This window comes from Episyrphus balteatus, chromosome 3 (assembly GCF_945859705.1).
Source record: "Episyrphus balteatus chromosome 3, idEpiBalt1.1, whole genome shotgun sequence".
Taxonomy (NCBI): Eukaryota; Metazoa; Arthropoda; class Insecta; order Diptera; family Syrphidae; genus Episyrphus; species Episyrphus balteatus.
This window is the reverse complement of record NC_079136.1, coordinates 71,000,157-71,014,709: the sequence shown is the minus strand read 5'-3', so window position 1 is coordinate 71,014,709 and position 14,553 is coordinate 71,000,157. Positions and strand designations below refer to the sequence as shown.

The following is a 14,553-nucleotide window of genomic DNA, read 5'->3' as shown; positions in this document are numbered from 1 at the left end:
TACCTGAACTTAAAAAAAAAATGCACTTTTCAGAAAATTTACTTTTGACTCTCCAGATTTGTGGATGTTGAAACAAAATTTGCAAAAAAAAAATAGTTTTTGTTCTAATTTTCTAAAAAGAAACAATTTTTTTTTTGCAATTTTGCTTTTGGTGAAACGAAATTTGTAACATAAAGTAAAAAATGCAAAACCCAAAGTGTTTGGTGGAAAAGCCTATTGATAGATTTTCTTGCATATCCTCAATTCTCCTACAAGGGGATTATAGAACGCAGCCTTGCTTTACTCTAACTGATATTTTAAAACTACCCGAAAGACTTAAAGTAAAGCTAAACAAAATCTTTCAACTATTCTCTTGTTTTTAATGAACCAACTGCTAATATAAGAACTTAATACAAAATTCTCAATAATGTATCAGCAAGGCATCTTAAAGAGGGGAAACTTCGGAAAGAGATTAGTAAATCCACTGCCTCCAAATGAGGGAGAGACAAATGATTAGGTTATTCAGCTCTTTCTCTGTTAAAAAGAGACCTACTTAACTAAAATTAAATGAAAATAGGGTCTTTGATGAAGGATTTAGCTACCTTAACTTTGAGGTTAAAATACTTAAAGCTAATGAAAACGAAATCGCCACACTAAGGAAAAAATCTTTTTACAATCAAAAACTAGTTGATCTCAGCATGGAAATAGCCACTTTTAAAAATATTGCTCATATCATATGATTTCAAGTTAGTTTTAGGATGAAATCAACAGTTAGGTACATCGACAAAATTTTCTTAAATCGAGGATCGAAATTGTTTAAGAAACAAAGCCCAAAATACATTGCATATACATTTTTCACATAAAACCAAAAAATTAAACCAAATCTTATCAGTTATCGACAAAAAATACTCTATTGATTTTAGATTTATTTTTAGATTCACAACAAGCTGTATCCCAAAATGTTGGCTCATCAAAAAAGAATTCATCAAGACGTAATGCTTGGGGTAATTTATCTTATGCAGATCTTATAACACATGCAATAGGATCGGCAACAGATAAAAGATTGACACTAAGTCAGATATATGAATGGATGGTTCAAAATGTGCCATATTTTAAAGATAAAGGAGATTCCAACAGTAGTGCTGGATGGAAGGTGAGTTTTTTTTGTTAAAATAATAGAATTAAGAAGTTTGTCTATAAATTAAATTCCATCGTATTGAATCAACATGAAAATTTTCCACTGGAAACGTTCAGAGACACTTTATCCCAATTTGTCTAAAGTAGTTTTTTTTTTCAAATTTTTAATCAATCTTTTCATAAGTCGCGACGTGTGAGATAAATATCCTATAATACCTTTTTCTGTTTCATAAGATACAATACATTGTAACACAAACATTCAGCAATTTTTTTTTTGTTTGATCAAATCCAACAACACAACCATAATTAAAAAATCACCAAGTATAAAAAAAAATTGAAGAAAAAAACAAAATAATATCTAAGAAATATATACAAGAGCTCTTCCGTGAGCTAAAGAATGCAGTTTAATAGCTTACTGCTATTTCAGCTGCGAGACCCCTTTAAAACCATAAAATATAAGGCTTTATGACTTTTATAGCTTCACCACACCATAATGATGTTGCAACGTCGAGTCGCGTATCAATGGAAAACCGCCAAATCAAAATGGGGGGAAACCAGTTCACGCTTTCTCGATGTGTTTTTTTTTTTTTTGTATATCTAACGTCGAATCTAACTTTCGATGAACGAGATGTCAAGATGTTGTATCCGCGATTCGACCCGTTTCTCTATCACAATCTTCCCTCTTTTCGTTTCGTTCCGAATCAAGATATGATTGTTTGGAGGTGGAACGGGCGCGAAGACAGTCGCGTCGTCGTGCGACGCGGCGTGACGTCGTCGCCGCCGGTTGGACGATGGAGTTTGAAGACGATGCGGTTTCTCGGTGGAATCATAACAAACAAATAAAAAAATATTATTACCGTCGACATAGTTTTCCGTTTATTTGTTTACATTTTGCAGTCAAGTTCATGGCCGGTTATGTATTCGTTTTCATTTCTTTTGCTTTTTTTGAACCGTTAGTTTGGTGCAATATAGTCGCCATTGTTTTGTTTGTTTGTTTTTTTTTTGTGATAGGTATTTGTTATTGTTTGTTTATGTTTATTTCTTTTTTTTCAATTTTTGCTGTGTTTATTTTGAAAAGACGCACGCGCACAGTTATTAAGGCTAGAGGCGGTTTAGACAATGCGTCAACATCGTCGCGCATTTGGTACATGGGTCACCATTTTTATGGCGGCTATGAAATTGATAAATAATTAGATATATTAACATGCAACGCGTAGATAGCCTTGTGCCTTTGGAGATGGAAGACTACTCATGCGTATAAGTCTAGTACTACCAACTACACTTTCCTATACACTCGTGGAGAAGATTATTTGTAGATTGTAGTGCCGAGCAGCGTTGCCGAAGTGGTCCCATCAGGCCATTTTTACGCAATTTTGTTGAAATGGCCAACAATCTAAAATCAAAAAATTGTAACAAATCGTAATTATTTGACACTTCGGCAATGCATTTCTGTTTGTGGCTCAGAAAAGTGGCCCAGTTAAAAAAAAAATCGGTACTAGGTCTTCTTTTTATCTACTCATAAGTAGTCTGCCAACTCCAACTTATCAACAAAACAATATCCAACGGAAGGCTTCTGATATTGGAGTAAAAAAAATAAAAAATAGATTTTTGAATTAGGTGATAGTTAGCTCGCGGCTCTAGAACAACAAATTTTGAGAAGAACTTATCTGAACATTTGATGTCTCCATTGATGAATTGTTTGAAAAGGGTTAATTTTTTTTGTAATCTTATGAGTTTGTGTATCCAAAAAATTTCAATCTTAAAATAAGACTTTTAACCCTTAAATTAATCTTTTAAAATCAAAAGGCCTTTGCTGTTTAACGAACAAAAAATATAAAACAAATTAAGGTTTAAGAAACACTGAGCCAAAAAACAACGTAAAATCAATCTAAACCACTTTGAATCAATGGAAAATCACTACATTTTTAGCCTAAAGTGGAAAATGATTGAATCAAAGTAGCACACTTTAAATCAAAGTTGTTCACACATTAAATCAAAGTTGTTCACACATTAAATCAAAGTTGTTCATACATTAAAAAAATAAAAAAAGTAAAACTGGCATCCGCTGGGGATCGAACCTGCTATACCTGGGTTGACAAGCTTGTGCTTTACCACTGTGCCATCTCACTTATAAAAATTGATGTGACAAACTGTAGGTTAAGCATAGGACGACTTTTAAGAAAATGAATGAATATATTTTTCACCATTGATTCAATGTAGAACGGATTAAAAATTACTATGCGTTTTTTCTCTGGGTGAAGTTAAAAACCAAAGGGTAGAAGTTCATTAAAGTAGTTTGAAAATGTTTAATGAAATAATTCGTTCTCCAAGCAAAATTTGTTCTATTACAAACGAAAATTAAAAAAAAAAATATATTAATAAATCTGAGAAAAAAAAATTTAATAATATTTAACCAATTTTTAATATGATTTTATAGTAAAAGCCTTGTCAATTGCAATTTTTGAACATAGGTTATAAATGTTTAAATTGCTTTTGCGAAACGCAATATTTTGGATCGATCAAGAGGTCCAAACGTCTGAATTTGTTTTTCTTTTTCGAGCTCTTCGCTTGATACATGTTTGGACCATGCTTTGCATTTTGTAGTCGATTGAAATATGAACTTCATATTCATATTATTTAGAAAGTTTCAACATTTTGTGAGAAGAAAATTTGAATTTCGAGCATTCACGCATTTTTAATGACGTGTGAACAATATTCATTCACTGAAAGATAATAATAAAAAAACAATGCCACTATTGAATTTTGGTTGTATGGAAAAAAACATGAATCACTTCAGGGAATGAGGTTTTTCATATCATGTTCTTCGAAAAATGTTTCTAAAATTTAAAATTATGCCGACGCAACTCAACTTTTATCCAATCCCTTTCAATCTCTAATGTCACATTCTAGTGTAAGATGGATTTCAGATAGCATTCATACTGTCAGTTCATTTTAATTTGTTGCAACGAAATAATTTTCACACTTCATGGATCACATTTTGGTCGCTGAAAATCTAAGTTAAAATTGTATGTAAAAATTTTGCATTAAAATTTGCATTTTGCGTCCGGTAAAAAAAAAACTTTTTTTTACATAATTTTTAGTCTAATCCGAATAAGGATTGTACACTTTCGGTATATGAATTTAGATTAGAATCTACGATGTTTTATTTCAAATATAGTGAGGCTTTAGTTTCTGATATTTTTTTATATGATGTTAAACCATGTTAAACCATGTTCACAGTAACCTTATTTGCTTTTCCATTTCTTTTGGTTTACCAAACTTTTCGAAGCATTTCTACTATCAACAAAAAATGCAGTTTTCCATCAGTTAAAAAAAAAAACACTTCAATAATTTCTCAAATTCGAAAGTAATAGACGCTATAACCTCCCTTGAAAGAACTTAATACAACCTTTAAGCTTTAAAGCAATTAAAAACAAAAAAAACTTATAAAATCACACTATCAATCCACGAAAATCAAATCTAAATTACAAATGTTTGTCATTTTAATGATCAAAATTTAAATTATCAAGAAATAAATCTTAAAACCTGTTTGATTCTATTTCAAATATATTTCTAAATATGGAAAAACCTAAAAAAAAGTTTAAACTAAAGTGTATAATGAAACGGGTAAAATCGATTCATATTCACATCTTAAAAGGGTCAAGCGAAATTTCATATGCCACATTAGGAGTTTTCTTTGTAAATCTTTGCTTTATAAGCTGTTGATATATGCCCTTATAAGAAAAATGGCTATTCTATAATAACACATGTAACGTTCAATTTATTAATCAAACTATTAGATAAACCATCATCGTCCTCCAAAATCATTCATTTAAGTTTTTTAAGATATTTATTTATTTATTTACTCAATAGAAAATAAATTAATGACAAAACTATTTAATTTTATGCAAATAATTTTTTTAAATTTGATATAAGACCACCAATCACCATGCATATTTAAAGTTACATTCTCTGACTGACACTAAGACTAAATGCGTTACGCTTCAGTATTTTATGCAATTAATATATTGAATAAAATATTTAAAAATTCATCAAACGCTTAAGGAGGCACGTTCCTTCGTTAATTTTCACTAGGTATATCTCTATACAAAAGTCATAAAGTCACATACACAAAGTAGGTAGCTCTAGCTAGCCAAGGAATATTTAAGTTATGAAATTTAAATTAAACGGCACGCGTGTAGGCACTTAAAGCCACACAAAGTCCGGCCAAGTATGTAGATAGATATTTTTAGACTTGCAAAGGAGTTTCCTGTCATAAATACATTATATCAGCTGATGGTCTTAGAGGTTGAATATCAAATAAGCTAATAGTTGAAAGAAAGATAGAAAGAAAATTAATAAATTCTTTATCTCTTCATACATTGTATATGACGGCCGTCCCCGTCTTGATAAGGCTTAGATAAATGTTGTATGAAGTTAGAAAGATAGATAATTATTATCATGATCGCAGTCAAAAAAGTTTCAAGGAGGTATAAACTTTCCCCTGAATTTTTTTTTCTTGAGATACCTACTATCAACTTGAAGACAACATTCCAAGAATGTAAGAGACCTACAATTTACCGCCGAGTCCAAAGATATATTTTGCATGACCATGGTTCTCTTGAAGGCTCTCTACTCTAGAAAAAATTCAAATTTTTAGAATATAAACAAATTAAAAACAGCTCCACCACCCTCCAGAATATTTTTTTTTTAGTTTACGGCCTTGGATAGTAATTATTTTATTATAATTCTTTTTATATGCACTTTTAAGTAATGTGGTTATTTTGTGGAATGTTATACACATAGACTGTACGGTTTGTACCTCTAAACGAAAAGTACCTACAAAACTATTTCCGTCAATCATGGTCGTTGAACTGTTGCCAATAAAAAAAAAATCACACACACGATTCATTAATTACAGAATATACCTACTCGTAAGTGCGTGATACAGAAGGAATATTATGCGGAAAAGAGATAAAGGTATACATATTTAAATTTTTAAATAATTAATGAGGAGAATTAGTTCAACTAAAATAAATCAAATCAAATCGTGCCTCGAGGAAGGAAATTTCAAGTGCATTTAATGTAAAAGTACGTTTAGATGAATATATTTTTTGCCAAAAAAGGTTGTAAATTGTGATCATCTTATAATATTGAGTAGGATCTACGATTTCGACACATTTTTTTAGCAGTTTAATCTTTTTCAAAAAATAATGATTTATCTTATTGGTTTTGAATAAATTGTATACAATATCGGAAAACATAGGTAAATAAAATAAATGAATTTAAAAAAAATGTTCACTATGGTGTATTATTTAACAGAAAAAATCAATTGAAATTATTAGCTTCAATAAATTAGTAAATTTATTAATTATTAAAACATTTTGTTATTCCTAAATGTTTGATTGAAAAAAACAATTTTTCAAAAACCATTAATTGATTATTTTATTAATCTTATATTTTTTATTTGCTTTCTAAAGAAACATCTTATTTATTTGGAGGTAGTGGCATTGTTTTTAAAATTATTTTTTCTTCAATATCTTCCTCCACAACAATGTTGCATTGATTTTTCTTTGTAAAAAAAAACGTATACACCATAGTGACCATTTTTTTTTTAAATATTTGTTTTTTAACATTTAATTTTTATTTATTCAATTTCAATCTTTCAAACAAATATTAAAAAAAACTATGGCTGAGAGTCTCTTATACATTTATGCAAAACTTGAAAATTTTTTATACATGCCTAGCCTTCATAAAAAAATCGATAGTAAAACAACTTTAATATAAATAAACAATTCTTGGATTCATAAACAAGATTCAATTTTTTTACTTTTGAAAAATCAAAATTTAGGGCATTCGATTTTGTATGCCCTGTGCGATTTCACTAGTCAAATGTTTTTTTTTTTATATAAGTCAAAGTATATTTTTCTAATGGTTTTTTGTGCGCTGAGCTCGAATACAAAGTCAGAAAAATTCTATCAAATCACGTTTTTGAGATATAACCATTCCAAAACATCACAAAAATAGTGTTTTAGAAATTCAATAACTCAAAAACTTTTCACGTTAGAGCTATTCTAATGCTAGATTTAAATTAAGAAGGTCAAAGGCCATTAGAAAAGTATAATTTGGTTTCTATCCCAAAATATTTTTCGCCAATTGTTATTTTCGGAAAAATCGATCTTAAAAGTCGTTTTTTTTTCAATTTTTCTCAATATTTTCTGAAACAAAATTACAGTTACAAAATTATACCATCTTAAACAAAAATTTTTAATCTAAATAACTGCACTTTTCAAAAATCAAAAATTTTGTCGGTAACTTTTGTGATTGAAAAATTTTGTGACAGAAAAAATTTAAAATAAATAGTAATTTTTAACCAAGTTTTGTTAAAATCCAATACTTTTTGTAAAAAAAAAAAATAAAAAATCAAAAAATCGTTTTTTTTTGCATTTTTCTCAATATTTTTGAGGTTATGTAAAATAATGGTTTGCGTAAAAGTTGTAGACACTTTTGCGTTTAACTTTTTTGATAGGGGTACTATTGACAGAAATTGTAATATAACACGATTTTTGACATCCACCCCACTTTTTCGCCCACCCACCCCCTTTCCCCAAATATGTTTTAGGGCAATTTATTTTTCCCCTTTCATATACCATTTATCCTAAATTTTCGAACCTTTTATATGCTGGTAATAATTTTTTTTTTTTCAAAAATTATTGGCACTGGTCTATAGGGGGGATCTTATCCTTGCAATGTTATATGGGAAGTTTTTCGTTTTCCATGTTTGACACTTAAAGCACATATTCGACTGTAAGACTTTAGTCCAGTTTTTATTTTTGGAGTAGTTCTTAACTGTGAAACTCAAAACTTATATCAAATAAAAAATCCAAATTATGTTAAATAATAAAACAAACCAGAAATATGCTTTGGATGATTAGTATTTGATAAATTTAATCTACACATTAAGATTGGGTTGAATATAGTAACTTTTGTCCTAAATAAAAAGTGGCAATTCATTTGAATTCGATTTTACTTTATAATTTTGTTAGTTTGTGGGAATATTTTATGCTGAAGACCTCACAAACCATTATTGAAGAAATGTTAAGGACCTTAATGGAGATGCCATAAAAGTTTTTTAATGTTTATTTTTTTTTTCTGCTTAAGCTTTCTTAAGATTTGCCTCATTCTTTTGTTTTGTTTTTATTTAAACAATTTTTGTTGCAAAATTAATTTAAAAAAAAGTCTATAAGAAATGTTATCACGCTTTTGCAATAAAAATCTATTTTTAAAGTTAAATTCACATTTAATTATAATTTAAATTTTTTATCTTTAAACGTGCTCTCTGTTCACATTGATTGTTTTTGTTATATTCTGTCTTAAACCAAAAATAATTGAATTCATTTAAATTAATCGAATTATTTTTGTTGATCATCTTAAGTATATTTTGTATATAATTCAGTTAAATAAAAATGCCACAAAGTTGCCAGCCAACTTCATAATAAAGAAAAAACACACGGTCATAAAAATGTATCTTTTTAAGTCAGAATGATGCTTTCACTATCAATAGGCACAATTTATAAATAGATTTTTTTTTAACAACCACACCCACACTACGTATCTGTGAAATAAAATTAAAAAAAAAATATTTAAGAAAAGATAAGCTACTATTATTAGTATTAGTACTTTCTATAGTAGGTATAGTTGTGGGCAATGTTCGATTATAATAAAATAAAAACACAGTCTGTCCATCTATCTGAATACAGCAGCCGTCTGCTTCCGTGTGCAATAATTAATACAAGGTTAACTTGACTGTAAATAGCGGTAGATATTGATGCAGTGTTGGTATAAGTGAACTTATCTTTTGCTTTGCATTTTTTTCGTTCACATTTTAAGTACCTACTTTTATAATTAATTTTTTTTTATCAAATTCAATTTAATGAGTTATGACGAAATTGATGAAAACTTATAAAAATGTTTCATTTAATGCAAAAATAGGTAAAAGGGTGTTTTTTTTATGAGGAAAATATAGAATTATTGAAAAGAAATAAATACAAGAGCTAAGTCTAAGAAACTCATTCACTGAATATCCCGCCATTTTGAGTTTCGCGCCTTTTCCAGTTTCCCCTAAACCGTTTCTAGCAAACTTTTAAAAGCCAGAAGATACAACTATACAACTATATAACAACCCTGACTTTCTCGTTATTAAACCAATGTTATTGTTAGAGAATTTAAAAAAAAAATTTACATTCGCGTTTATATTTACAAATGAAACCTTCCATTGGCGCTAGTAAAATTAATTTATTTTATTTGCCATTTTATATTGTTCAATTCCACACAACACAGGTTATAGAAACATTTATTACAAGAATTTAAATTTTTTTTTATTAAAACCACTAAATTAAGGTCAACAACTAGAATATCTTAAAGCAAAAATTAGATTTACGAGACAACATGAACTGTTGTTGTTTATTTATTTTTTTTTTTTCTTATTCAATAAAGTTTTATGTACGATAGTTTTTGATTTCTTGCGCAGTTGCAATAATTGCGTGTTAGCATTTTGATTCACTGCAATTCAATGAACGACAAACAACATTTTGATGAATAAAATTATTTCTAATATATTTTCAATGCACTTTAAACTTCAAGTTTTTGTAAGTAAAGATTATAAAAAAAAGACACACCCAGTTTTAATTTAAATATTTATATCACCTGAATTTACATTAGATTCTATAGATTAGCGGCATGTGTGCCAACTTTATAAATACAAATACTATATGCATTCCTATGTAAGGATAAATTTGTAAATTTGTTTGGTATAATTATAGTGCTTTGTAGGTTGTAGCTGTTTTTTACAGTGTTATTTTACACAATTGAATAAATTTGTTTAGGTTTTAACATTGTTAGTTTAGCACAGTACTTTTTAAATACTTAAGCACCCCATATTTGAGACAATTATTTTTCAAAAAATAGGCAAGATCTAAATTACTACAAAAATTAGGTATTGCTTTCAAATTCAAAATGCAAAGACGTCTTTTGAATTTCCTTTAAAATTATCATAGTTAATTTTTTGAATGTGTTTTTTTTTAAACAGCTTTAATCAATTTAAAAAATAAGAAAGATTGAACTGGGGGTCATTTCGTAATTTTTAAATGGTAATCGACAAAGCAATAATCGTTTCACAGTTTGAGAATCTTCAAAAGTACCTTTTTCAAATCATGCCTGATTCAATATTTCCTAAACAGTATAAATAAAAGTTTTCATATCCTTAAATTCGTGCGGGTCTTGGTGACTCAGTTGTTGTCTTTTACCTTGGTGGCCTAGGTTCGTATCCTCAAATTTAAATTTTGTTTCTGTCATTAATCGTCAATTAAAAAAACGATAGCCAAATAGGTGTCGTTTTCAGGGAGTTTTTGGTTTTTGTATGCATGTATATTTTATGTTCGATTTAACCCAAGTTTTTAGGAATTTAAACGTGAATATTCTAGTACGCAAATCTGTTTAATCTACAATGATTAAAGAAATAAAAAGCTTGATAATACATAATTTTGATAACAAATTAATTGAAATAAACATTCTTGTTTCGAGTGATGCAAAAAAGGAATTAATGTCTGCCATTAATCCTTTTAAACCAGGGTCGATAATTTTTGAAACCAAAAAAATCATAGTAGAATGAAACCCATTGGAAAAGGAGGTGAATATAATGAAAATTAAAGGAAAAATAAATTACGGGCGAACCGAGTTCGGGAAGTGGGTGGGTTGAGTTTTTAATGGTAAATAATGGTATATCTCGATTTCCGGCAAAACTATAAATCTTATAGAAAAAAGTTGTATGGCAAAGTTGTAGGTAATAAAAAGATCTACTTTTGTATCAACAATTTTTTCACATAACCTCAAAATTTATGTGAAAAATTCAAAAAACCGAGTTTTTGCTTTTTTATTTTTATCTTTTTCAAAAAGAAAAATTTTTCTATGAAATTTGGTGAAAACTTACCTTATTATGTCCCAAATACATTGTAATTAATTTGATTTAAAATATTATTTTTTTTAACTTATTTTGACTTAATACCAAAAAAACACCCTAATTTTCAATCGAAAATTCACGTGTCAAAATATCAGCTTTTTTCAAAAAGTCGGTGGGCATTTCGTTCGTTTAAATGTCTATTTTCTGGTGGTGTAAAAAAAAATTTACATTAGTATACTATAGAACATGTTCTCGTAAAATTCAAAACATGAAAAAAGCTTGAATTCGAAAAAAAATTTGTATCATTGTTTACAATTTTGGCCTATTTATTCAAATTTACACTTTAATTACTCAAAAAACGTAAGACTTGGCAAGTACGAAATACTCTTGAGCTTATTGCTTTCAAAGCCATTGTTAGTAAAACAAGATTCCTTTAAATATTTCCCTTATGAAGTTATGCACCGAAATGATTTGAATGCATACATTTTTTCAGTACTTTAACTAAATCTTCTTTCACCTAATTTTGTCACACAATAATGAACTTGTTTTAATCAAAATTCTGATCAACAGTATAAACATAATTATTACGAATTGATCGATGATATGAAAGACCTACATGACAACTTACTGACACTCTACGTTTAGTAAAAATGTAATCGTCACATTATCTGCTTGTATATGGATTGTATGTGAATTGTGTTATAGACGACTTACCATGTGGGTTACTTCATGTCAAACACTTCATTATTAATTAAGTCAAACTTTTCACACACACACAAAACCCCGAGAGGGATTATTATCGAACGAAGACAATTCTTAATATTTTCCATGTTCAACATAATCAATATATTTTTATCCCGTTGCTTGGCTGTCTAGAAGGATTATAAGCTAAGGCAAGCACAAGACTTATGACACCATGAATGTGTAGATTTAGCATCTAGAAAACCACCCACCCTTATTTATAGTCTGAGATGTTTTATAACTTAAAATGCAATGAATTCAGAATTTACGTTTGGTCTTTAACATAAAAAGGATTCTTTTAAAAATTAGGTATTGGAGGAATCTTTTTTGTAAAGATAGTGGAATGCATGGACGATGTAAAATTATTTCTGTGTAGTTGTAACTTTAAGTCTCATACTATTACAACTATTTCGTATGCAACAAAACTATTAAAAACGATTACACTTTTGTTCATTATGATTATTTCTTTCTCTGAAAAACCCAGACTTTCGGTTACCGACTTCAATTCAAGAATGTCGTCGTCTTCTTTTCAGCACCAAAAAATTCTGTCCAACATAATTGCCGATTATCATCAAGGACTCAATTCGTGTCTGTGCACTTTGTTCCTCTTTCACCCTCATCAGCTTTGACTAAATCAAAGTAATATCTAAGAAAGAAAGTCGAACAGTGTTTTCGGTGGAGGGGTAAAGGAAAACCTTTCATGAAAATCCAATGGAAATTGTAAAAAGTTTTCACATTAAAAAAAAAAACTCGTCTATATGTATTTGTATCTTTTTCAAAGTTCGAGTATGTTAGAACTTATATAAAAAGTTCATCTTTTTAAATATTATATGTAACGAAAAAGATATTAGAATGCGTCATAAGGACATTCTTGTTTAACTAGCTCAAGTATTTGTTGATTATCCTTATTATTATAGTCACGATTATTTTCTTATACGAAGAACCAAATCATTTGGAAGCTGGAATTAACTTTAAGAAGATCTATAAGGGGATGAAAGTAGTACAGTTTCATTTAAAAACATAGAAAGGGGGAACTATATGCAAAAAGTTTTATTTGAAACTGCCAAATATAGAATGTTTGCTGCCGCCCTATAAAGCAAATAGGTATCGGAATTTTTTTCTCATATTCGAAACAATCTTGCAAATGTATCTAAAAACCTCGCGATATCATTGCCGGTTATGGGATTTCTATATAATTTTTTTTTCTTTGCTTTAAAAAAAAAAAAATCGAAAAGAATTGGCGGCGGCGGATGGTACAATCGATTAATCGAAATTATAACGTCTAGATGGCGCCCAGAAAGTATACCAAAAGCATCAGTTAAGAAAAAGTCTGCAAACTTCTTTCAACGAGTTCATATATATGATTCACGTGGGTCTGGGTAGGTTATACGGTATAAGCAGTTAGTGTAAGAGGAAGTAAATTGCCATTTAGGTATAAAGGTATTGACAAAAAGGGTTTTTGGATGATTTTGAATGGGTTTTATTTAAAATTAGACAAAATATAATTATTTTTATAATTAACCCTGAGAGTAAAGTTTTAATTTTTGTCTAAGAGCCAATTTTTCAATCTTCTAATAAACAGTCAGTTAACTGTTCGACGAATAAAGTTATTAGGCTCATAAACAATCAGGGCCCTATTTCACCAACTACAAGTTACAAGCACAAATTTGTAACTTGTAGATCACAAGTACAAATTTGTACAATGGAATTCTGTTTCACAAAGTACAAATAAGTAATTCACAAATTTGTGATTATCGAAAAAAAAATTACAACTAACTTTAGAAAACCACAAGTTTGTAGAATTACCGTTTCACCAAATATATTTTTTTCTTGTAAACAACAAGTTTATCTCACAAACTTGTAAAGCTCGTTGTAGTCTTAGCGTTGACCGTTGAGTTACTTAACTCATAACGACAGAGGTTAAAATTGGTTTCAAATGAAAACTAAGTTGATAACGAATATGAAAAAAATAGGATTGCCATTTTTAAAACTTGAGCTCTTATTTGGCAACCCTATTTTAAACGGAAAATTGTCAAATAACTAATACTGTCATATCTTAGTAGTTTGATCAAATCAGAAAAAAATTTTGACATGATAAACAAAATTGTAAATATATATTAAGATTTTTGTATTGCTGGATTATTTTTATATTTATTATTTTATAATGACATCCATGGATTTATAGGTAAAAAAAATGTTGTAAATAGTGAGGAAAATTAAAAAAATTATTTAAATAATGAATAACTACAAATATGAGAAATAAAAACAAGCCTCTTTGATCAAAAGAGAATGAATTTTTTCATACTTAAGAGGTAGGTTATAGCGATCAGGAAAATTTTTTCAACAGATATTTTGTGATGTTTTCATTCGATTTGAAACACAAATGCTATACCAATTTTTAAAGTACATATTTGTTTTCCATTAAAAATTAAAAAAAAAAACAAATATTTATTACAAATAAAAAAAATGCATTAAAAAAATATTGACTGCAACTGAAATAAATTGCATTTAAAAAAAAATATTGCAACTGAAAAATATTTGCCTTAAAAAAAAATATTTATTGCTTTATTGCAAAAAAAAAAATTTTTGCATTAAAAAAATGTAATTGCAGCTGAAAAATATTTGGATTGAAAAAAAAAAATTTATTGCAAATTAAAATATACTAAAAACAAATTGTATCCCAAATAAAAAATTTTCTCAATAGAGAAAAAAAATCAAGGCAGAATGTGTGTGCATTA

General features: G+C 28.4%; 1 protein-coding gene across 5 annotated transcripts in view; it reads left to right on the top strand.

Moving 5' to 3' along the window:
* LOC129913098 (forkhead box protein O) overlaps window positions 1-14,553 on the top strand; it is a 92,637-nt gene that overhangs the window by 46,910 nt on the left and 31,174 nt on the right. For 4 of the 5 annotated variants that reach the window (XM_055991577.1, XM_055991575.1, XM_055991576.1 and 1 more), the window contains one exon: window positions 903-1,132. In XM_055991577.1, the coding sequence (XP_055847552.1) occupies window positions 903-1,132 (230 nt within the window). The remainder of the gene's footprint in view (window positions 1-902; window positions 1,133-14,553) is intronic. The other variant, XM_055991578.1, reaches the window with a different exon arrangement.